The sequence below is a fragment of the Camelus bactrianus genome, chromosome 5 (genome assembly GCF_048773025.1).
Source record: "Camelus bactrianus isolate YW-2024 breed Bactrian camel chromosome 5, ASM4877302v1, whole genome shotgun sequence".
Lineage (NCBI taxonomy): Eukaryota > Metazoa > Chordata > Mammalia > Artiodactyla > Camelidae > Camelus > Camelus bactrianus.
The window spans coordinates 67,981,702-68,006,259 of record NC_133543.1 but is presented as its reverse complement, the minus strand read 5'-3'; the positions used below and the strand labels follow the sequence as shown (position 1 = coordinate 68,006,259).

At 35.4% G+C, this 24,558-nt stretch overlaps 1 protein-coding gene across 1 annotated transcript in view; it reads right to left on the bottom strand.

Moving 5' to 3' along the window:
• Positions 1-88: 88 nt before the first annotated feature.
• Positions 89-24,558, bottom strand: part of ABCA12 (ATP binding cassette subfamily A member 12) — a 155,389-nt gene continuing 130,919 nt past the window's right edge. The window contains exons 39-53 of the mRNA XM_010960050.3: positions 23,759-23,864; positions 19,955-20,009; positions 19,216-19,393; positions 17,617-17,732; positions 16,379-16,538; positions 15,004-15,257; positions 12,782-12,986; positions 11,756-11,865; positions 11,329-11,470; positions 10,127-10,261; positions 8,091-8,194; positions 6,768-6,860; positions 5,472-5,577; positions 3,019-3,156; positions 89-1,712 (exon numbers count right to left, since the gene is read on the bottom strand). Of these exons, the coding sequence (XP_010958352.1) occupies positions 1,605-1,712; positions 3,019-3,156; positions 5,472-5,577; positions 6,768-6,860; positions 8,091-8,194; positions 10,127-10,261; positions 11,329-11,470; positions 11,756-11,865; positions 12,782-12,986; positions 15,004-15,257; positions 16,379-16,538; positions 17,617-17,732; positions 19,216-19,393; positions 19,955-20,009; positions 23,759-23,864 (2,010 nt within the window). The 3' untranslated portion in view covers positions 89-1,604. The remainder of the gene's footprint in view (positions 1,713-3,018; positions 3,157-5,471; positions 5,578-6,767; positions 6,861-8,090; positions 8,195-10,126; positions 10,262-11,328; positions 11,471-11,755; positions 11,866-12,781; positions 12,987-15,003; positions 15,258-16,378; positions 16,539-17,616; positions 17,733-19,215; positions 19,394-19,954; positions 20,010-23,758; positions 23,865-24,558) is intronic.

The window sequence follows — 24,558 nt, the reverse complement described above, 5'->3', positions numbered from 1 at the left end:
CCTCTCAGAGTTACACTTATACTTACTCCAAAAGGCTTGTCTATGTATTATACTCAACAAGGACATTTTCTATCCTGAGGGAAATTCTGTTACCATCTGTTAAAATGCATATTGTTAATCTGATGTGTTACAAATTAGGATGCATGCTCTAACAGAAAAGTAGGAAGTATAAGAGTACCATTTTGGGACGGGAGATTGGATTTAAACTGAAGAAGTGGGGAAGCAAAGCTTCTCTGAGAAAGAAAGACATTTCTGAAGACTGTTAGCTAGGCACAGATTGTGGAGGAAGAGCGTTTCCAGCAGGGGAACATATGAAAACATATGGAAAGATGTGGAGATAGGAAGGAGTTTGGTGCACTGGAAAAACCAAAAAGAGGCCAGCATGGCTACACTCTAAAGAGGAAAAGGAGAAAGAAAGGGATGAAGGTGGAGAAGCAAGCAGGGGCCAGAACCTATGGGACCTTGTAGGCCACATGATTGCAAGTTTTAGGTTCCTGGCTTTTCCCTAACAAATGAAATTGACTTCATGAATTGCTTTTTACTAAATTTTGATTTTATTTTCAACACAGAAACAGTTGTGCCAGAGCTGGCAAACCTGTACACACACACACACACACACAAATGTTATATAAAGCACCTTCCCTAAGGGCCATATAATTTGGCATTATTACAAAGTCTATTCCATGGCCATATACATGATTCTGTTTCAGCTGGGTAACTAGTTGAAAATTATCTTCATATTAATTTTCCCTTCACAGGAATGTTTTCTGCAGAGAGACCCAGAATATGAGGCTTTCTGTAAAATCTTAAAAAAAAAAGTGGCCTGCCAGCAGCACATGAACTCTCTATTATCTTTCAGGATTTGTATCTGCCCGCTGACACACCCATTTCCCCCAGAGAGCAAGTAGCTTCTTGTTCTGCCCTGTGCCTTACTATTGGCAAGGCACCGTGAGAATAAATCTTAAGTTCTGTTTACCACCAGGGTAAACTGCCTTCCTATAGTATTCTTGTAAACTGGCACTTTGGGGGGTTTGGTACGTCCCCACGTATTCACAGGTACTGAAAATGGCATACACGCGCAGTACAGACACTGTGCCCGCTCCTTACTGCTGTGTTAATCTGGCCCTTGGCACTTTGCACATCACGCAAGAGTCATGTATTCGAGATGTTCATTCTGTTATTTTCTAAAAATAAATTATTTTGTTGGCTCTCTCATTTCTACCTACCCCAAACTACCTTACTTTTCTTCTCCATTCTTACTTTTCAACTGCTAATAACCATGCCTTTTAAGCTGTCTTTTTATTGAAAGTAATAAATTAAGACATTCATCTTCAGGTAGTTTCACCTTTGCATAAGAGTCAACAACATATACGTTAGTATGCTCACAGTGTTGAGTAGACAGGAATTCATCTCAGCAGCAACAACATTCACTGATCTTAGAAAGAAAACTTTCCATTTACAGTTACTGGCTAGTCTTACACATTTCAACTTTCCAATAATATAATACTTCAAAATTAAAATATTTTGAGGAATTCGTATCTTCTGTGGCTCTTCCTCAAAATGAAGCCATTGGCCATTTGCTGAGGTTGAGTTTGCTGGAGGTACTATGACTCCATCTGGTCATCCTGTGAGTCAATGCTTATGGTGGAACCATGGCTACCAGTGTCCGCGGTTTCATAGCACTTTTGGTCTTTGGCAAAGTTGATGAAAACCTGATTTTTCAAGGGAAATAAAGCCATTGTACTTGGTAAACTTGGTAAAAGGAAGAAATAATGTCAATTCACACACACGCACACACATACACACACGTGTGTGGGCACAATGGGAGAGCAAATAAGAAGAAAACTAGATTTCATAGGGACATGCCCAAACATATATACACACTCTCACTAGGAGTTCTTCCTTTATACTGAAATTGAACTGGGGCTTGAAAATAATTCCTATATGGACAACTATCAGTACATTTATAATTATAAATCTAAAGCTATAATTGAATATTTGAAGCCACATATTTGTATCTATATGATCTGCATCAATATCTTACAAGTATGAACAAGGAGCCCAACTCAAGCCCTTATCAAATGTTTTTATGATGATGAGACAAATTTCACTCAAGAGTTAATGCACTAAAATAAAATTTGCATAGAAAACTCACATTAACATTATGTTCAGTAAGCCGATTATTTAACAGGCAGACCTTTATACTTTATTTAAAATAATTAATTCTATTAGTCATAGATTCATCCAGAAAATACTGAGAGCCTATTTTGTGCCAGACAGGATGCTGGTAATTGGTTACAAGTCAAAGGATAAATCTTCTGTGTCGGCAAAGCCATAATTGCCTTAATTCCCCATAAAAAATTGTCCATAAGATGAAGCACAATTCAAAGGCTTCCATAGCCTCACTTTCAGACCCATTCCAGTGATAGATACAGTCAAATGTTCTCTGCATCACGTTGGTTGAATTGCATAAAATTAAAACAGTGCAAAGTTGATGAAGGATGCCTTGTTAAGCCTCAAGTTACTGAATATAAATGTAATTAAGACAGATGATGTGAATGAAACAAAAATCCCTGCATTTATTGCTTTGGTTGCCTGAATCTAGCAGATCCAAAGCTTGGGCACCAAATTCTAACCAGATATCCTCTTCCTCCCCTAATCCAGGAAGCCGATCAAAAGCAATGCTATTTAAGAAACCTACCAAGGGGAAAGTAAGGAAAGTAACAGCTATTTGTTTTATAGATGAAAATAATTGTTGCTTTATATAAACATATAACTGATGGGCATAGATGTTTCATAGAAGGAAAAAAACTTTTCTCCATGAAAAATAGTTACTGCTTTTCACATTTTTCCCCTAACATCCCAAGATGCAGCTAGAAATAAATTAAGCTAAGTTTTTCAGGTGAGAGTTAAATATTGCTTCAATTAAAAACAAATTGAATGTTATTAAAAGGAAATAATCAGCATGTATAATAATCAATGTGACACTGTGCACATGGATCATGGTATCCAGCTTACCTCTTCCAGTGTAGTCTGACTCACTAAGAAATTTGTGATATTTAAAGCCGTTTTGTTGGTTTCCAGCAGATCAAAAATGTTTGCTACTCCTCCTGCTGTGACCGGAACATGATACTCTAGCATGCTGAGGTGTTGATCCTGTCAGAACCAAAGGAAAAAAAAATGTATTTCTTGATGTCAGGGAATATTGACTGGACTACACATAACTTGACCAACAACTAAGAAACATACTGAAATTTGTTCCACTGAAAATGATGCTACAGTGTAAATAATCAGTATGTTTGGAAACTAACAGCTTTTGAAGATGAGATAAGAAGTTTTACGAATGTCAAAGAGAAAACAAATCAAATAGCTAATGATAATTCCAAAACATTCTATATTCATATGCACTTATAAAGCTGTAGTCTTGCTTAGAAAAAAATATTGTGGAGTGGTATTGCAGATGTCAGATTCTGCTCAGCTCACATAAGCTTTTTTCAGAGATCATGTTTAGAAATTTTATTTCTTTAAATGCTGGAATTGTTCTAAAAGCTGTTCAATTTATATTGGCTAAAGTTGCCAGATTTCAAAAGCATCTAAGTGAAACCTTATTCAAATAATGCCACATTCTTTCTTAATTCACTCCAGAATTCTTTTCAATTTATTTAGCCCATAGTATTACTATCTACTTGGTAATATATTCTTATTTTCTTGCAGTATCTTAACACCTTTTTCTGCATATTTCATCAATCATCATATCCTATTTATTTTTTCCTCTAAAATAACTCTCAAGTTTAACCTTTCCTTTCAATTTGCACCATCAGTATTATTAACTTGATGCTCATCGTCCGTATCTCAGTTATTGCAACACCCTCTTCAGAAGCCTAGAAACCGTATGCACTCGTATGCTCTGGCACAAAGTAGCTAGAATGATCTTTCTATCTTTCTATCACCAGTTTGGTCAGGATTTTTCTTACTCCATAATCAACCCCTGTAACCTATGACTTAGATCAGGATTGTATGTTGCAGCCTGGCATTCTAGACTTATGTTGCTGGAAACCCCTCTTCTCACTCCTCTGCTAGCCCTTCTCGTTGGTTTGTGTTCACATCACATCTATCACTGTAATCAGGCTATCTTACTTATTTTTACTCCCAAATTGTTGTTTTCCCTTTTAGAGATCTAGAAACCATCACATACTTGTAAAGAATGGTCTTTTTAGGAAAAAATCTAATTTTTATCACTAGTGCACTTGTCTTGTGGAGCCCTGGTCCCAGGAGGAAGAAACCAGGGCAAGAGCAATCTCATCACTCAGTGAATAGACATAGATTTCAACCCAGAAATTCACTGACCAATGCGATTTGTGCAAAAAAGTGTCCTTTAATTTTTAAATTTGATTTTAATTTAGATGATACAAAATGGATTTTGATAAGAATCGTAAAAGCTATTATTTCCTGGAGAACTTAGTCTAGGCCTGGGGGGGTGGATGCAAAGGTATTTCAAAGAGATAAAAGAACTGTTTTTAAAAGCACACTCCATTTTGCTCTCTAAAGTCATTTCACATTAATATGGGTGTCTCATAGTTTATGAAGCATCTCTGTGGACATTTTATCATTTAGCACTCACACCAATCTTGTGAAGTAAGTGTCATTACTCCTATTTTACAAATGAGAAAAATGAGGCTCAGAGACTTTGAATGCCTTGCTGGAAATCACACAGGCAGAGCTGGACCTCAGCCCAAGTCGACCAACTTCTTTTCATCATTCCACATCTGACTTCCTTTTAAAAACAATCATTTGCTATAACCAACTTGTACAAATTACCTGCATGTCAAAGTTGTTATAATGATAACTTTTTTTTGTCAAGTGCATTTAAATATGTACTATGTGATCTATATGCATATAACTGTGTGTTGGTCCTGTTGATATGTTATATGTAAGATGAAATTTAGTGATCAATTTTCCAACTAATGTGGGATTTAAGAATTTGATTTCCAAGTAATTCTGCTCAAAAACTCATGGGCTTGTCTTTCAAATGAGGAAAGCAAAGGAAATAATCTCTTCTAGCTGTGACATTCTGGAATTTTGTAAATTTTTTTTCTAGGAAGAAATGCCCTTGGTCATATGTATCTGTCACCCCTCAATTCCCTAACATATTTAACTAATAAACTAGTTAAGTATACAACTTGAAAACTAACATAATATGGTCATAAAGTCTTTGTGAGGAAAAAATAAAGGGGTATAAAAGGACTATGAAAAAAAGTGTAAAAGTTTATTCTTAAATAACTACAAAATATATGACTAATTTGAAGATTTTATACTAAGTGTGCTTCAGAGTATCTTAAGCATCTTGAGCTAATATATTAAGATAAATAATAAAGCTATGGTCAATTTGAAAATGGCAAACATCCACTATGATATTAGATTATGACTATCAAAACCAGTCAGATCAAAAGGCAGGACAATCTCTTACTTACTTTTAAGTATGTTTTTGGAAAATGCATTTGCATGAACCTTGTGAGGGCTTCCATGCTCACTTTGGTATTTTTCAAGTGAACTTTGACAGTAAATCCTCGTCCAAACCTAGAAAGAAGTGCAAAATAAGTTAAGAGTTACATTTTGCTGAAATAGGTCCTTTGGAATTTTGGATAATGAAACAGGACCCAAGCTGACCATTATAGCCACTTTTTCTATATAAAAGCTATCATTTTGCCATAAAAGTTCAGGGCATGTTGCAAACTGGAAATAGTGCACTGCCATGACTTCTTATTTATTTCTACCATGATTCAAAGTCAGATCCTTGGACAAAAGCTGCATTAGAAAGAAAACATAAAATTGGGCTTTTTTTGGCACCCATAAATTGGCATTTGATGTCAATTTCTGGGGCTAAATGCTTTCTAATTTAAAACAAAGAAGATCTTGAGAGGCAAGTTATTGGAGATTTGGTGTCAACTGTAAAGATTAAAATCACTGGAGTTTTTAAAATAAATAATAAATCAATATACTAGCTAACTGCACCAAAAATAGAGTTTGGAAATAAGTCACAACAGACTCTCTGAGAACAACATATGAAGCCTCTTTTATTCTTTTTCTTATCTTGGTTAATATTATCTTATAAAAAAGCCAAGTTGTGGTACAGATAAAGGTATAAAGTAGCATCATGAAGCTTGAAGATTAACATGGATATGTAAAATGCATATGCACTCTGGTGGATATGAAATATTAATTTAATTTTAATTTGATAGTATGATATTTATGCACATTTCCCTAATGTATTCTTGATTCAAAGGTTTTGAATGTGGTAAAAATGATAAAATAGCTTACGAAAAGCCTGTGCAAATGACAAATGAACATGCTAGCTAAAAATCAATGCCTTCATGTACTTGTCAAGGTCTAATGTGTTACTGAGTTAACTGTTAACACTGCTTCCTAAGAATATTTTGCTTGAGGGTTATTTATCATCGTCGTCGTCGTCGTCGTCGTCGTCGTCGTCGTCGTCGTCATCATCATCATCATCATCATCATCATCATCATCATCATTTATTTTCATTATTATTAGCTTTTAGATCTTGTAGGTTTGGGGGTTATTAACTAAAAAAAATTCAACCCTCAGTACAATCATTGAAATTTAAGGCGAGTCAATGATTAGCTTCTCCATTCCAGTTTTACTAGTCACTGCAGGATAGGCTACTGAGATAACCCCTGAAGGTGAGTATAGTACTGTTAGATTGATTACTCTACACCGTGTGCTAAACAATACACTTGTGCTTCACCTGCTCTTAATATGCTGCAATGATCCAATACATTGGAACCTTCCATTCACCATAATGGCCAACCTGGTACAGAGTGCTTCACATTCTTCCATGCTGAAAGACAGAATTGTATGAACATTCTGGGCAAATAAAACTGGATTGCAGTTCATGAGCATAAGCTTAACTTTTTCATCATGGCACTTTAGAAATACTGATTGAGTTCCTTAAAATGTCTTTTTCCTTGAAGAACAAAAAAATCTTTGAATGTGGAAATTAAATGTCTTCAGATAGGATTTATTACTGTTTATTCTCAAACTTGATGCTATTCTCATCTGCAATGCCCACTCTATCAAGCACAGTATTTCTTTCAAACTCTGACTCATGACTTACATTTCCTAAGAAACATTTCCAAAATAACACCAAGCTTTTTTTTATTATGCCTCATACTCTGTATTCAGTTGGCTTTTATGTTTTCATATTTACAATTAGTTAACCTGTACTTGATTATATAATTCTAATTTCATAACCTATAGTAACTGGAGGAGATCTTAGGTATCACCCTGAGATCTTTGGGATCACCCTATACATTTAATTCAAAAGTTAATGGAAATTAAATGATTGGCTTCAGAACATATAGTGACCTAGGGCAAGGTTAGGACATAGGATATTTTGATTCTAAACATATCTAGTACTTTTTCTACTATATGATAATTATAGCAAAAGGATGAACTTACTACAGGGCCAACCTTATTAAAAAGGGCACAGATAAAATGCTTTAGTAACTTTTCTACTTAACTGATGGAAAGGGTCTACTTCATGGGGGAGGCCTGTGAGCTAGTTCTCAAAGGATGAGTAAGATTAGAATTTGGAGATTTTGTAAAAAGACCAACTCCAGTGGAAAGCACAGCCAAAGAAAGAGCATAGTTTATAGGAAAGGGCAGTGAGTGTATCTGAAACCATGAGTCATTCAGATTGACTGATAGGAGAGGGTGTCATAGGAAAAAAGACTAGAAATTTAGATAAGTCCAGAAAATAAAACGCTTTGCATACTAAGCCTAAGGACGCTGAACTTTTTGTGATGGGCAACAGGGAGTCATTGTTGAGTTAAAAGGGCCTTAAGTCATGAGAAGTTTGTTTTAAAAAGCACGCTTAGGCCCTGTGCCACTATAGGAGCCGATGTCTTACCATGAAACCTTCCTGACTTGTTCTTATGACTATAAATATAAAATACCTCAATCCAAATGCGAACATTCATTATCCATATATATCACACAGGCTTACATTTCCCCATTTAGCATCCTAATATCATGTTATCTAACTTTAAAGTTCCCATTCTCAGCTTACCTGTGAGAGGTGAGGATGACAGAACATTTATTCTGTACTTCTTCTGAAATGATCTTCCAGAGGTGCCGTTTTGACTTAGGATCCATCCCAGAGCTCGGCTCATCCTTAATAGAAAGTTACAAGAAGAATTTATCAAATTAATTAAATTTTGATGAGGTTCTTTACATGAATCACCGCGTCTCACTCGCCTAGAACAGAAATCACTTTTCGAGGTTCTGTGACTAACTTGTTTTATACTTAATAGGCTTCTTTCTGCTGCTGTCAAAAAGCTCAAAATTAATCATTTAAAATTGTCAATCTGTTTTAAAAAGTGTCTCAATGAAGTTGACACCCTGTTACTTTACACTTGTCTCTTCTATTTCTTTGGAAAAAATTCTGCTTCAATTACTGACAAAGCAAGAGTTTTTACATTTAATACTACATTGTCACATATATATTTGAAGCTACATCAACAAAATTGCTACCTTTCTTCTGATAGCAGAATTGTGGCTGTGAGTGATAATATGTTATCTGAAGCATAGAGAATGCAATTTGATTTTTTTGTTAATACATTTGAGGTGTATTTTTAGTTTTGTGTGATTAATTGATATTTAATACTCCCTGGGGAAATAAAAACGAGGTTTGCAGAAATTGCCAGATAGGAAGATATAAATTGCATTTTAAAGTAAATGATGCTTTGAAAAATTGTTCAGACTTAAAATTTGAAATGTAGCAATGGAAAAGCTAAACAAGCAGTGATAGATCCTGACAGATAATTTAAAAAACCAAATGATAGGTCAAGATTAGGTAAAAATTAAAAATATATATCTGATATGGAAAGTATGTATATAGGATCACCAGAGGTTTATTCTTATAGTAAGAGGTTAAATTTAAAGAAAGAAATGAGTGCTAATTTGGGGAAACAGTATATTGTCACTGCCCCCATTTTTGACGCCAACAGCATATATATAGTAAATGCATACAAAGGAAAATACTGTATCTTTCTCTCACATCCTGATTTCAGTTCAACTCATTAATACAAAATATTTGCATACAGCTTTTAACATTTTAAAGTACTTTACATCTATTATCTCACAGGGGTGCCTAAGGATTGTTTTGTTCAATTTAAGGGACACTTATACAATAGAATTCCATTATGAGCATCGATTTGCAGGGAAATAATGCACTGTAAGCTTCCAGTATTGTAGAAAGATAGGTTGTGCAGTACTCTGTCTGGGCAGTTTAAATGATCAGGGGTATATTACTTAATCCCTGGAATAATGTGGTGATTTATAACTGGGTTTTTATTGCATATAGTTAAGGCTCTTTGGGAGTTTGGAGGTCCTTAAATGAAAGGGATCTTCCAAAACAAGGGCAAGATTATTTCTCAGAAATAAACAGTTTTCACAATATTTGGTCTGGGAAGCAAAATGCTATGTCATTCCTAGTGCAATTTATATTTCCAGGTGATCAATTTAATTTTCCAGCTCTTAACCAAAATACAGTTATAGCATGTATATCTTGCCTTCAAAAAATTCAGATAGAACAGAATGGCGTATTGTTGATTGCATCCCAAGCTAGGTAACTGATGCTTTTTATGCAACAAGGAGATAACATTTTAGCCCAATACATTGTCTTAAAAAGTGTATTTCCTTTTAGGTAGAAGTTGGAAAATGTGTTAGTTCACCTGATCAGTTACCAGTAGAACTTATTTCTTCAATAACTGTGAATCAAATTCTGTCATTATTTTACTTACTCGTTTGAATATCGTGAACTGGTTTCAGCTACTTCCTATTCCCATGCCAAGTATTTCCTCGGAAACTGACTGAGCCATAGCTTCAGACAAAAACATTCCAAGGGCATATTGTGCCAACAAATTATGTGCTGATGTAAATTCCCTTAATGAGATAGTATACGCAAAGTGCTTTGCAAAATAACCAGCACGTAGTGAGACCTCAGTAAATGTTTATTGCAATAATGTGAATGAAATGTTACACACACAATTGCATATGTGGTTCTGATTATGTAGCAGGCTTTTTTCACAGTGATTCTCTTACCAGCAACAGAATGGAAGGTTTCCCTATCAAGGCCAGTGCAGTGGATAATTTTCTTTTTGTGCCGTAACTACACATACAGGTAGCTCTGTCCTTGTAGGGCATCAGGTGAAGTCTCCTGAGGAGTTTATGAACAGTCTGTGGGTGGAAAAGAAAACTTAGGTTGATTTTCCCTTCCAAAACCCTTAAAGCATTAAGTGGGGAAAAAAAAATCTACCTGTGAAAAGAAAGTTTTATAATGAAAAAATACATACCCCCCCAATTAAAACATTTAAATTCAACATAAATTTTAACTTTTATTTTCAAAGGTCCACTTAAAAATTAATAGGTCAGAGATAAAAAAAGATAAATTAAAGAGATAAAAGAGATAAAAGCAATTCTGTGGAGGCTTATTTTCAAATGGGATCCCCCCGTGCCCCACTGTATGTGTGTGTGTGAGAGAGAGTGTGTGTATACAATTGCTCTTTCTGCTGTAACTAACACAGGATTTCCTTGTAAAGCTTCAAAGAGCTAAAACAGAATTCATCCCTTCAGAAGGCAGGTTTCTTATTGATTGTCATCACTGTTTCATCTTTCTTCTGACTGTGGGGTGAGTTGTCACAAAGGCTTTAAGTCTATTTCAAACTGACCTAGTATCAAAACTTTAGTGTATTAATTTAGGAATAGTGTGTTCTTGTGGCTATTTCTGTAGATAAATAACCCTGGCAAACAGTGGAATCCTAGGAGGATTTCAACAGGCCCCGAAGGGTTGCAAAAATAGAGAAAAACGCCCTAAGGGTTAGCCATTCCATTAAAAAGGTAAATAATTATGGTGAGGAACAAAACCACATTTAAAAAATTGAACTGGAAGCTAGTCTACTTCACTTGGGCAGTCTGGAGGTAATTCCATGTTTTAATACTTATCTGAACAATAAAGAATGTACAGGCATCCCCAGCCAAGGCTCAACCCAGAGCCTAAGGCAAACGTCATGTTTTAGTTAAAAGTTTTTAAAAGGTAACTGAACATGGGCCAAGGTGTTTCTAAAGCCGAGCTGATAGGTGTGTATGTGATATACACAATCGAGCTAATGCTGTATCCATTGTCACTGTCAGGAGAAAAGTGTCCTAGTTTTCCAGAGGTCAAGTTGGGTCTTGAGGGGAAGGGAGGTAGGAAGCAGAAACAATAATGGTTTTCAAGTGAACTAGTTTTTCACACTTATACTCACTTCTTTAATATCTTTTTCTGGAATTCCATGTATCCTAGCATAGAAATACAAATGTTCTTCCACAGTTACCAGGTCATCTAAGGCATCTTCCTGAGGACAGTAGCCAACTAATGAGCTGTGAGAGTCAACGTGAGCCAGAGATCTGAATTGAGAGAATCAAAACCACAAATGAATTTCAGATGTTTCCTTTCTTATCCCCAAATGTTGAGAGGGTAGCTCTATTTCGGTCATGGTGACCCGTGATTCAGGTAAAAAGAGGTAAAACAATCCAACCATCACAGTCACATGTGGAGGTTTAAAATTTTCCACTCACTTGGATGGCTGTTCTTCCCCCTAATGATTGACCACAAAATAACATAAAGAGTTCATTTTAATTACTCTTCTCATTAATTATGTTGTGCTCTATAAATCGAAGTATTTTTCATACCCAGTCTGATTTCTGATCAGAATGTGTCCACTTGAGGGAATTATGTCTCCAGTTAGCATCTTGAAGATGGTAGTCTTTCCTGCTCCATTTACCCCAAGAAGGCCAAAGCACTGGTTTGAGGGAGGAAAAAAAAAAGGACGTAAACTTTAATTCAAACTAAAGATGTGCTACTATTATATCTCTTTTCTCCTTCTCCTTGGGTAAAATAAATTACCAAGAAAAATAAATCACTGGAATTATTCATGGATATTGTAGCCCTCTGTTGGCACTTGATAAAACTTTCTCTTTTATTTTTTTTAACTTTCTCTTTTAAAACAAATGGGTACTTATATATCTTTTTTTCTTTAACAATGTGAATATTTGTATAGATACATAGGATTTCTTTTACATATTATATTATAGCATACCTCTGGTGACATGGTAAAATACCCAACAAGTGAGGTATGCTATCCTGATAAAGTAATTATATTTATGGATTTGAAATTATTCACACAAAATCACAACTTTACTGAATAAGCTATTGAAGCAATAATATCTTTATGCTGTCAAACAAATTTGATGCATTTAGTTTGCAGCTAGGCTTGGCAACCTATGCTCACATTCTCTTTCTTCTTTCCAAGCTGCCTTAATATTTCTTCTATGAAAACAGCAAGAATCAATATGGATGCAGTTCTAGGACCTCACTTCCAACAACTGATTTCTTTATGTTGCCTTTCAAGAAGTCTGGAAACTAAGAGTTGAAAAAAGTACCCTGCACATAATTCTTGACTGAAAGTCCACCCAGTGAGGATAGTAACTTGGGAAAGGCTCAGGACTTGGTGTGTGGTGAGTCTTCCCTGGCAAGAGGGAAGATGAATGGGGTAAGTAATACGTGGACACATGTAAATTATACATATAGAATCCATCAAAGTATTCACAGGTTGACTTTCATATTTCTAGGAAAAAATTAAAAGAAGATAAAGATCTTTATTTGTCACTTACCATGCCAATATAAAGGATAGCTAGAAACAAAACATTGTTCCTTACCTCCCCAGCAGGTATCCCAATGCTAATGTTGTTTACAGCTATGATCTTTTTGTGGATAAGTTGGTAAGTCTTTGTGAGACGATGGAGTTGGACCAGGTCAAATTCACTTGCACCATTCTCAACTCTTAATCTCTCAGCCCGCACATCCTCATCTTCATCTATTGTCTCGACCACAGGTGAAGAATTAAATTTTCTGAAGAAGAGTCTAAAAAATGAATGAAAAGATTTTGCATCAATGATTTTAAAATGGCACCACTCAGTTTTGACATCTTTTAAGAAGTTCTCACTTCACTAAAAGTGTGCTATCACATACTATGTGAGTTTAAAATTTTTTATGCATTATGGTACTCAAATAACTTAAAACTTAGTACAGATACTGTTCACAATATTTGCTATGATATTTGAGAAACAGCTTTTGCTTTCCATGCCTTAAATACTTACAGATCCACTGTTACAATTCAGAATCTTAATTTCATAACAAGGAAATCACTTTGGGTTTGAAAGTTACTTCCTAACAGAGAGACTAGAGTCATTGGTAAGACTCAACACTTACAAACCCATGATCAATGATCACCTTTTAAAAAAAATCCTGTCTGTTCTTTTGTCATCAATAATATGAATGCTATTCTATATTTTTTTTTTTACTGTGTCTTACCTAGGATGTAGCCAATATATTAAGGTTATCAGTTCTGAAAACTCACTACATCTCAAACCCACTTCAGTATCTTGCCTAATAAATACCAAAGCAAACCAAACCAACAAATCAATTCAAGCCTTCCTCCCAATGTCCCTGTTTCTTTTAATGATATCCACAGATATTCCATCTGTGATTTTTTTTCCTTGAATCTTCCCCATGCCACAACCCACTCATGCAGCCAGTTTCCTAGCACTGGAAATGCCTTATAACACCCAGTCATCGATCATTATCTGTCTGTTGCTATTACCATCATAGGCTTTCATTTGTTTCTCACCTAGATTTATCTAGGAGCCTCAGACTGCTCCAGTGTCTCTGACTGCTCCATTCCAGTCTGCACTGTCTCCACAAAACCACAGCTCCTAAAGCACCATTTGATCCTGTTGGTCTCTGTTCAAAAACCTTTGATATACTACTATGTGCTCACTGAACAAAGTCCAAGCTGTATCTCTTTAACCAAGCAATCAGTAGACTCCATAACTTTCCAGCATATGCTTCAGCTCCTATTCTTTTATTACATTTACTCTGTGCTCTGATCAAATTGTATTACTCACTTCTCAAACATGGCCCAAGATTTTTCTATCTTTGCTCTTGTCTTCTCTTTCATTATTATTAACTTAAATCTTATTTTTCAATAGGTGATAAATGTACATCAAGTATTAAAATTAAAACGGTACTGAAGAATATTTAGTGAAAGTAAGTCTCCTTCAACAAATATACAGTTCTCTGTAGCAGAGACATAGAGACAATCTCTGCATATGTATGCATAAATAATATATATATATATACTTTTAAAACTCAAATGACAATATACTTTATATGTAGTTCTGAACCTTGCATTTCTCACTTAATAAATATTAGAAGTAATCCCAAACATTATACAGTGAACTGCATCCTTCTTTCTAATGGCTGCATACTGTTTCATTCATAAATTATGTATATAATTTATTAAACTAGTCTCTAAATAAAGGACATTTAGGTTGTCATTCTTTTGCCATTAGGAGTGTATAACTTTATACGTACATAATTCTGCATACGTGTGAGCATATCTCTCAAAAAAATTTCCTAGAAATAAAATTGCTGGGTCAATGGTACATGTTTTTCTTTTTATTTATGATTCTGTCCTCACTTTATTCAATTTTCCTTTCCCAGATCCATTGCTAATATGCTACATACTCAATTCTCTCTCCCCATTTCTACTTTCCATCTTTTCAAGCACAACTCAAAGACTACATCTTTTCTCTATGTACAAGTTTTCTCTCCACCACTGAATCTTAATTTCTTTAAGGCTAACAATTGTGCTTATTTAATTTTATTTTCTCACTCTACAATACTTGCAGACCCATAGTAAGGTTTGATAATTATTTACTGAATGAAATAAATGGTGAATTATGCTTTGATTTTTAAAAGTTTTTTGAGCAAAACATTTCTATATTACCAGTGGAAAAGCTTAGACTGTTGACGACTCCTTGAATATTTTGAATTGAGTATTGTCAGTGATGTCGAACACTGTTTTTATTGTATTTACCTGAGTTTCTTTATTAGCCAGTCATTCATTAAAAGTCGTAAGAGAAAGAACATGGTCCCTTGAGAAACCAAAGCCACAAACATTGCACCTAGTTTATCCATCTCAAAGGTTTCGCTTGGGTATTCCACTCCATATGCTTTTAAGAAGTCTAGGACTGACTGTTGTTGAGAAAGTTCAATCAAACCGTAACCAAAGCAGAATTGTGGGAAAATCAGGAAAATGCGCTTGAGGGTTTCAGAAATAAGTTCTAAAGTCTGAAATAAGAAGAATAACAATAAAGCTCAGTGTTAGTCTTCCAACAAACTGACAAAAACTGAAACTAGATGTAGACAAATGTTGAAATCCAAGAAGCCTATCTAGATAGGCAATTATTGCATATGCATGCTGAATTTACATATAAACATTTACTATAACCAAATGATGGAGATTTATTACCAAAATCCAAGCAAAAGAGGATTATATATTTTTTGAAATGGTCTAAGGTGTCAGGCCAAACCCTGGGTGCAGAATCACTTCTAGAGCTGCCTTAGATCCTAGGAATGTAGTAATAGCCAGGGTGTTGGGGTCTGACACAGAGTATCTACAGGTAGGTGTCTGAGTAAAGGAGGTATTTAGTACAGTAACGTTTCAGAAGCTAAGCTACTCAAAGGGGGGCTAAAATGGTGAAATGAGATGGAAGGAGAGACAACCTCTCTGAATGAGGAGCAAATGGCTCATTTTCATGTTATTCACACTTGGAACCAACCATTTTGCACCTCATGAATTTTCTTCTTCCTCCTGGCGTGTGCTTGCCTTTTCCTCACTTCACTTCATTTCCTCTCTATTCTTTTCCACCCAATTGCCTGGCACGGGTAGTGCTTCCCTTCTCAGTAATCATAATTGCCAGCTCTGAATGGAAAGTGATACTTACAATGAAGTAGACTCCAATACATGATTGAAAGGGAATGAATTCGTTTTTCTTTCTCTATGGACGTTCAAATGACTCTTAACCCATAGTTGTATGACTAAGCCATTGTCCTTGTTCCTACTGTACCATAACAGTTTCTTAAGAAGTAAAAAGTTTAGCTGACTGACTGGTTGCATGATTTTTGTTAGTGCCATACAATGTGTCTGATTTCACCTCCATGTCCCTACTCAAGCCCTGTCAAATCTCAACAGTTTTGACACTGCATATATACAATCATAGATAACCTAGATGGAGTCTAAAAAGAACTTTAAAAGGCTGTAGTTTCCCCCCACCACTAAATTTAATAGAATCAAGTGAAATTCCTCTATTTTATTTAGAGAATGCAAAACACAGAAAGCCTACCTCCTTGAACATGTTTAAGCATTTGATCCACTCACTGAAGTTTAGCAGACTAATAAAAGACCTTACCGGATCATTAGGCCTTTCCTTGGAGAGAAAGTACACCACCGACAGGGAAACAATGGAATTGATGCCAAAAAATAGGTTGATGCAAACGTAAGTGATGAAAGCCATTCCTGTTTCATGAAAGAGTCCAGCCAGCAAGTACATCCAAGAAAATGTGGCATACCTTTACGTTAATAATACTAAGAATTAAAATTATGCCTTAATTATTCTTACACTAAATAAACAGACATATATATATAACTTAGATAGTGTTCTAAAGTGAAAATAAACATTAGGGATGAGTTGCCAAGCCTTATAATTACATCTCTCTTTTATTCCTCCTTTTAGCAACAGCACATACACATGCACACACACACACACACACACACACACACACATAAAATCCAAAGCATGATTTTTAAATGACAGTAAAGGTCTTTTAAGGAATCTTCAGTAGTCTGACATCATTATGACTATAAATTAATTTTTCCTAGAGATGATGTTACACCACCAAAGCAAGACTTTTTTTTCTTTGCTCAGAAATATGAGTTTAATCAATGTATATTTTACAATTTAAAGCTGAGGGAAAAAATGACATTATTGTAGGCTAGCTAAGCAGACAGTGTTTGCTTAGAAGCTGGATGTCCTGTTTTCAGCAAATACCGGAGCAACCTTTGAGGTAATGAAGTAGAACTAGACACAGATCCTTCATCAGCTACAATTGCTAACTAAACGGATACTACTCATGCATTCAGGGCAGAAAGAAGTGCTATGCTAAGCATTGATTATATCAACCTGTATTACCTGCATTAAGTACCCTCATTCAGAAACAATATTATATATGTGTTCTTAGACATCTATAAAAATATAAATAAAATAAATATACATAAATATATATACTTTAAAATGCCATATATTTATATATACTCACAATTTGTTAATAAATTCATACATGTACATACATTTTTCTGATCATTCTAAAGCCTCCATTTTTATGTAAATTAAATTACATTTATAAATTGCTAAGCGTGACACTCAGGACCTAGTAAGTGCTCATTAATGATAGGTATTACTATTAATGAGAACAACATTAATTTTCAGAATTACTATACAAACTATGGACTAGCAAATGTAATGTACTGTTAATCATCACTTATGACTAATGAAACCCCAAGATAACTGTAAATTAGCTAATGAGATTTAGGTCCTGTTTGTGTCCAGGAGCATTTAATTCTGTTAATTCTTCTTTCACTGCAGCTTACCCAAACAGCAGAAGTAGGAGAGATACAGCGCCTAGGTTGTTTTCACTGTAGAAAGCAGGTAACTTGAAAATTGCAATGACACCAATTGAAAATGCTACAGGCACCAAGTAGAAGACCTATGGGAACATGTAAAACAATGTTTAACATATGGCAAGTATTTTTTAAAAAAATCAATAGCCTATCTAGTTTAAAACTGTTAACAAATTGACCTGGAAACACTTGATGATATGAATTTTTATCTATGTTCCTGTTGCTTATAACATTCAGTTCATTTTACATTGATTTCACTCTAGAATTTGTCTCCTCCAGTATGAGGTCAAGCCAGTCTCCATCGTTATAGAGATACGGAGTCCCTGGTATTCCTGCTTCCAGGCTTTGCAACCTGGGATCATTTGGTGACAGAGGTTCACTGAGAAAGATAAGATAGCCAGGTATCTTGGTATTAGTTAGATTCAGTCCTCAAAGTATTAATTGTGAATGCTGGAACTCTCTCAGATGGTTGATTTCTAAGGCTTGGTTATCAGTGTGAGCCACTCTGCAAAACAGCAGGGCAGTGGGTGCCACACATTCTTAGAATCACAAGGATATGAAAGAAGACTTCAGTGTTTCATTAGCAAGCAGAAATATTAAATGCTGAGGAGTCTGCAGCAAGATGCACACAATGAAAGAGACGGTAATTTAATTTGGGAGGAAAATCTCCTAAAATTGTAATGAGCACCAGATATATAATAACAGAATCTAAGTAGTAAGTAGTCCTTCACAGAAGTGTGTACTTTAAGCTTTCTTAACACGTGAAAGCTCCTATTAAGTCCAGAGAAATTATTATCATTCTTTTAGATTTGACTTCTACAAACAAACGCATTTCAGACCTCACTGGATACATTAACCAAACGGATCTGCAGTTAATTACTCTCCAATTCTTCAAGCCATTGGTCTTTACAGCAACTCAGACAATTTCACCATAATCACCTGGCAACTACATACCTATCCTGGGCTTCTGGCCAATACTGGCACATTTGGAGTCAAGAAAAACCATCTGAACTTAAGAACCATCTTATGCAAATAAGACAGCTATCAATGAAATTTATCCTTTATTTTCCCAATTAATCTTCTCTAATGTGTCATTCAGCAGGGGCTACTACCTCAAATTTTTCACTATTGGTTGATTAAATTTTTATAAGCTTGATTGTTTGTTACCATTGGACAAGGCTATTCTGCTTCTAAGCTACTATTTCTTCACAGTAGTGGTTCTTAAACTTCGGTGTGCTTAAAGTAACTTGGGGAAGGGGTTGTTAAAAATGCACATTCTCCAGTCTCCACTCCCAAGATATGGATCTCATAGGTCTGGACTGGTGCCTAGGAATCCACATTTTAACAAATGTCCTAGGGAATCTGATACAGGAGGTCCTCAGACCATAGAGATAAGGGCAGGGAAGGTGGATTTTTCTTTTCCTCCAACCACTGGATGCAAACTTTTTTCCTTAATTTACTGTCTTTGTGGTAATAATCTGAACAAACCAGGGTCAATGAATCTCAAATATAAAACTGTCTTCTACCTAAATCAGTGCTGTCTTTCCTGCAAAGACATAAGTTACTCACCATGTCATAAATGAAGTTTGTTACCCAGTAGCATGTGACTCCAACACCTGAAATGTGCTGTAGCTGTTTGGCTTTGGTCTGATGCTCCCGTACGATGTAGGTGACAAAGCTGGCAGTGGTGACAGAGTAGCCCATCAAGATGGAGAGTGCCACTAAAATATCGATTAAACTGCTCATTCTAGAGTGAGCAATAGGGAGAGGAGAGCACACGTAAGTTTTTGGAACTCTTTTCCTTTCAGAAAGACTCATGGCTAAAGCTGTCAACAAAACAGTGCAAGAGATGCATAAGTCTTTCTGCAAGGCAGCCAGATAATATATTCTACCTGACTCGGCTGTGACCTTGGGATAAATGTAGCTCTAGCGCATCTGAATTGACTAGGGATATTTGATAGAAAAACCTCAGTCTCCAAGGGTTGCAGGGTGTATGCAAGAGATATATAGTTCTTGGGCATAGAAATCGTACTTAAATGCTACGCAGGGAAGTTGAAATGATGAAGCACTTATGCACCTGACTTATAAAAGCGGCAGATTCTGTGAATCTATAGTCAACAAGCCCTACTTGGCAACTCCACTCTACATGCTTTCAGAAACTTCCTTTTATCCCAGTCAGCGACTTATATTAACAGCTCTTCTAGATTGACATTCATTCAGATACAACTGTGATTTCCAATTATAGCACCTTATACAGAGGCTCAGCTATGCCAAGGACAAAGCAGCCATGCCAGACATATCTGCTTACGTGGCTTGTTCTTGGTCTTGCACTCCTGGATAAGGATGACTATACATGATGATACCTTAAAGAAGAGACAATTCTTTTCATTAGCAGGTATTCAGTTAATCAGAAACGCCAATTTTTAGATGAATAATGCATAATACTTTCTAAAGAATTTTACTTTGGGGATACTCTCTTAAAGGGAAGTGATTCCTCCCTGCCCATCTCATCAATGCCGTAAAATTGATGGCACGGACACACACACAAAAAGAACAGTTTTTCACATTGTGTATGGAATTTGGGGGGAAGAGGCGAGAATTTTTACTTCTTATATAATATGTTTCCCCTCTATTGCATTTAAGTAAATTGTTTTCCATTTTCTTCTCCCTATCTGGTCACATGTAGGTTTGTATTCAGCAGTACTTTAGAAATGTATGGCATTTAAAGAAGCATCTCAAAGAGAGTCCATACAATCAATCCTCTGATTATATGAGATTCTCCTAAAGAACACTTTCCAGCCCCATCCCTCTTCACTGTGCTATTGGCTGCAGTAGGGAAATACTGTAGCCTGAGAGGATCCCTTCTTTATTGTTTCTAAAATGCTTCTTGTTCTAGAACTCTACCAAGAGTAGAGTTTGGGAGTTTCAGCCACCCCGGAGGGATTTTCACTGACTCATAAAGATCCAGGAGAATTCAGAGAAACTAACTGGCTCCAGAAAAGTAGTCCCTTAATTCCAATATAGTCCTAAATTATTTGTGTCTCCGAGGGTTGGTTATACTTTCTGAGTTAGAAGCAAGTTTCTTTCCTCCCTTTCCTTAGAGCATGTTGGTTATCCAAAATGGGCTGGCGAGTTTCCCAAAGGACCATGGTTTTAAGGCAAAACTTATACTGTCTGAATAACTTTGGAAAAGAACAGTAGGGGATAGGGGTAAGGATATACTTTAAATACTTTTTCCTATAGAGTCATTAGCTGAGCAAGAACTTTGTCACTTATTGCTCATTCAGTATATGTTCATTACACTAGGTTATTAAGGCCCGCTCACAGCACTCAAATATTATAGGCTATTCTAAAGTTCTATTCTTTCCATTAACTTAAATTTATAATTTTTATTAAGTAGAGTAAGACATATTTTGAGGTCGAATTCTGCAATTGTTATACATTGAAGAAAAATATATAGTTAAAGCAAAACAAAGAGACTAACAGCAACAATAATCAATTTGACTAACTTTAACCACATCACTGGGGGAATGCAGTTTTCTTATCTTTTGTGGAAATTAATAAACTCTCTTTTTACTGAGATTCACTTTTCCTTGGGCCCTACTTAAACCTTGTTGCTGGGTTATAATGTAGGCAAGGGAAAAACATTTCTCTTATTCCTGCTTTGTATTTCAGAATCCATAAATACTCTATTTCACCAGAGGAATATTTACAAATATTTACTCCAATATGAAAAATGCTGCTGAACCAGTTTTTTAAATACATATCTTTAGTTGAAACATCAAGTAAATGTATTAGGGTTTAGAATCTATATTACAGTCTTCTCTGTGGGTTCTGTAGCGTTCAGTATAATGTCTTGAGTACAGTGATTAGTCAATGAATGCTTATTGAATCTAATAAAATCTTAAAATTCCAATTATTTCCCCCACATACAATATACATTAAAAAGAACATATTTTCTGTTGTCTCTACACTTGTAAACCTAAAATGAGTAACTTTCCACTGACCACTGCTACTAATGCAATAAGAATAAACACTAGAGTGGAGCAAACAATGCGTCAATATTTTTGGAAAAGAGCCTAGTTGTGTAACATTTGTTACTGAAAACAAGTAAATCTGTATTCTTTGGGGAGAAGGAACAAAATTTTCATTTAAATTTACCACTAGAGGGAACCACATGAATATAACAGATATTGACACTGCAAATGAAAGCTAATTAAAAGTTTCTGATTACCGCGTTAAAATTCAAAAAGAATCAATTTTACAGCTAAAGCAAAATCTCAATTCATGTAGAATCCAACAAAGATGCCTTAAAACACTAGTGTAGTAGGGGGAAGTGGCAGGAGAATAATTTTTTAGAGACATTATCGTGGCAGATCCCATACACGCGTTACAAAAAAAATAACAGTATTTTAAGGTGGCTTGGATTTCTTCTTTGAAAGAAAACAAACTCCTTCCAGAGAGAGTGGAAAGCTATCACTTTCATAGTTCTACATGAGAAAAGTTAATAAAAAACATAAGGTCACTACTACTAATCTCTATATAACTCAAACTAAGTCTTATTTTTCAATTAAAAAATTTCCTTCTAGGGTCAATTTGAAGATTATGTTCCAGAATTTTTAATTCTTTAGACTCTGTAACTTAAAAATGTAGTTGTACGGGCCACGACAAGACTGCTGAGGTCCAGAGTGATTCAGATTGCTGTGGTCTTGGTAAAGAACACAAATAGTAAATGAAATCCAAACACAGGTTTCAAAAGTTGACCCTTCAGAAGTGGTACTGGTCTCTTTTTCTCACCTACATACCTTTGCGACATGTCATTTCTATAGTTCTTATACTTTCATTATCTGTCATGGCAACAAATGTCTTTTGCTCTGAGTAAGACATCCTACTGAAAGTCAAGTATTCTGTCGTATTTCAAACCAGCTCATACTAGACCTGCCTGGCTTTAGTCACCATTTAACTTAGCTTACTACTTTTGACTACACTCTTTATTGATGCTCTAGATCTATGGACTATCAACCTTGTTATTTTCTTCATGGTTCCTGCTGCTAGGACTATGTCAAAGCAGTTGGGGAAAAATACTGTTTTCTCTGAAATGAAGACTCCAAAAGATTGTGTTCCTAGAATGAGTATCTGAGTCTACAGTTTACGTCTATAATCACCAGAATATCTAGCACATGCTATTATGCCCAACGGTAGGGAGATGAAAGACAAGTAGATGCTGGCATTTCTAAAAAATATGTTGTCTTTTTCCTTTTTAACAGTCTATTGGTTGGACTATTTATTAGGCTAGAAACTCAGTGCTGGCCAGCAAATATGTTACATAGTTTTTCTCCATTTTTATTATTATTATTTTGGGGAATCTGAGAAAATAATTTGAGCAAGGCTTAAGAAGATGAAATGATCTGATGAAGAGCAACTGAATTAGAAAAAAATCAGTCTCTTTCAGATTTCAAATACTTTTTGAAAACTATGTGGAAGCTTCCTGAGAAATCTCACTAAAGTAGACCTGGCTGAGCATAGAGAAGAATTAGAAAAATAAAGAGACAGGAGTCAAACAGACCTGGGTTCAAATCCCACTTCTGATCCCCAGTGGAATAACAGTAGGGAACAATAATATTCATCCTGAGAGGGTGCTAAGGATTAGCAGTATTTTATACAAAGCAAGAGTCATACAATAAGTACTCAATTAATGGTAATACTTCTGGTTAGGTGTAGAACTTTCTAGTTTAAAAATTTTGTTTTCACATTTAGATTTGTGTACAATATTTATTGGCATTTTTTTAAATTTTTAGCCTATGTACAAACAAGTAGTTATAAAATATTTTCCTATGAGATATAAATACTAGGTGTATGAGCAGAAATAAGTGTGAAGTCAGCATTAGCATCTTGATTTGATAAATGAGGAAACTAAATTAACCTGAAGTTAAGGAGATTATCCAGAATGTTCCATCTGGTGGTAGTTACTACTTCCAAATTCCTTTTAAAGATCTGTGATTTAAATACCATAAAATAGCTGCCTCTGGGAGGAAACAAGATCTAGCGTGCATTTTTATATGGAGAGCAGCAAAAGTTGCAAAGCAAGAAGCTTCTATGTAAGTAACTTTACCATGTCGGGCAGCATCGTATTTTGACATGTTAACTCGCAGAAGGAAGTTATTCAGGCTGTTGAGATAAGCTGGGAGGGAGTGATAGCCTTCTGGATCATACCATACCTGTTAAATTCCAAAAGAGGGCAAGATAAGTTTGGTGTACAAATAAATTAAGCAGTCTTTCTATCTTGCAGCCTACAGAATTTATATTTAAAATAAGTGCACCCATTTTCTGGTGCCTATTTCATCCTGGAAGATTATGAACCATCCCCCAGAGTGCTGACCGTAGACCTTTAGGTTTCCAATGCAGAGATGGGCAGAGACTGGGAAAACTGTCTTTTTTTTTTTCCTTACATGATAGTACCAAGTTATTAATCATCCCAGATCTTCTCTACAGGTAAAGCTTGAAAAACTGAAGAAATCATTATTATCTTCATCTCTGTAATGGCCTGTAGTGATTTTGGAACTAGAACTAAGGCATTCTGTCTCTCGACAATAATAATAACAATAAAGGCAAATGGCATATAGGCCAGGCTGCAGAAAGAAATTAAGTACATCTCCAAGATCAAGTCCTTAGCAACAAGACTGATAACCTCGGAATCCCCCCACTAACTTTCTATTCCTAGTTATAACCCACAAGAAAGTGAGCTACGTTACCTATATCAAAAGCAGAGAGATTTAAAATACCTCAGTTCAAGGAACCCAGTTGATCAAAATTACAAATCTGATTTAGAGAGAAATTATTTAATATTAGAACCCTTTTCCCTTATGAGGGATATTTACTCTCTGTATGGAGAAAGGGAGAAAAGGAACAATG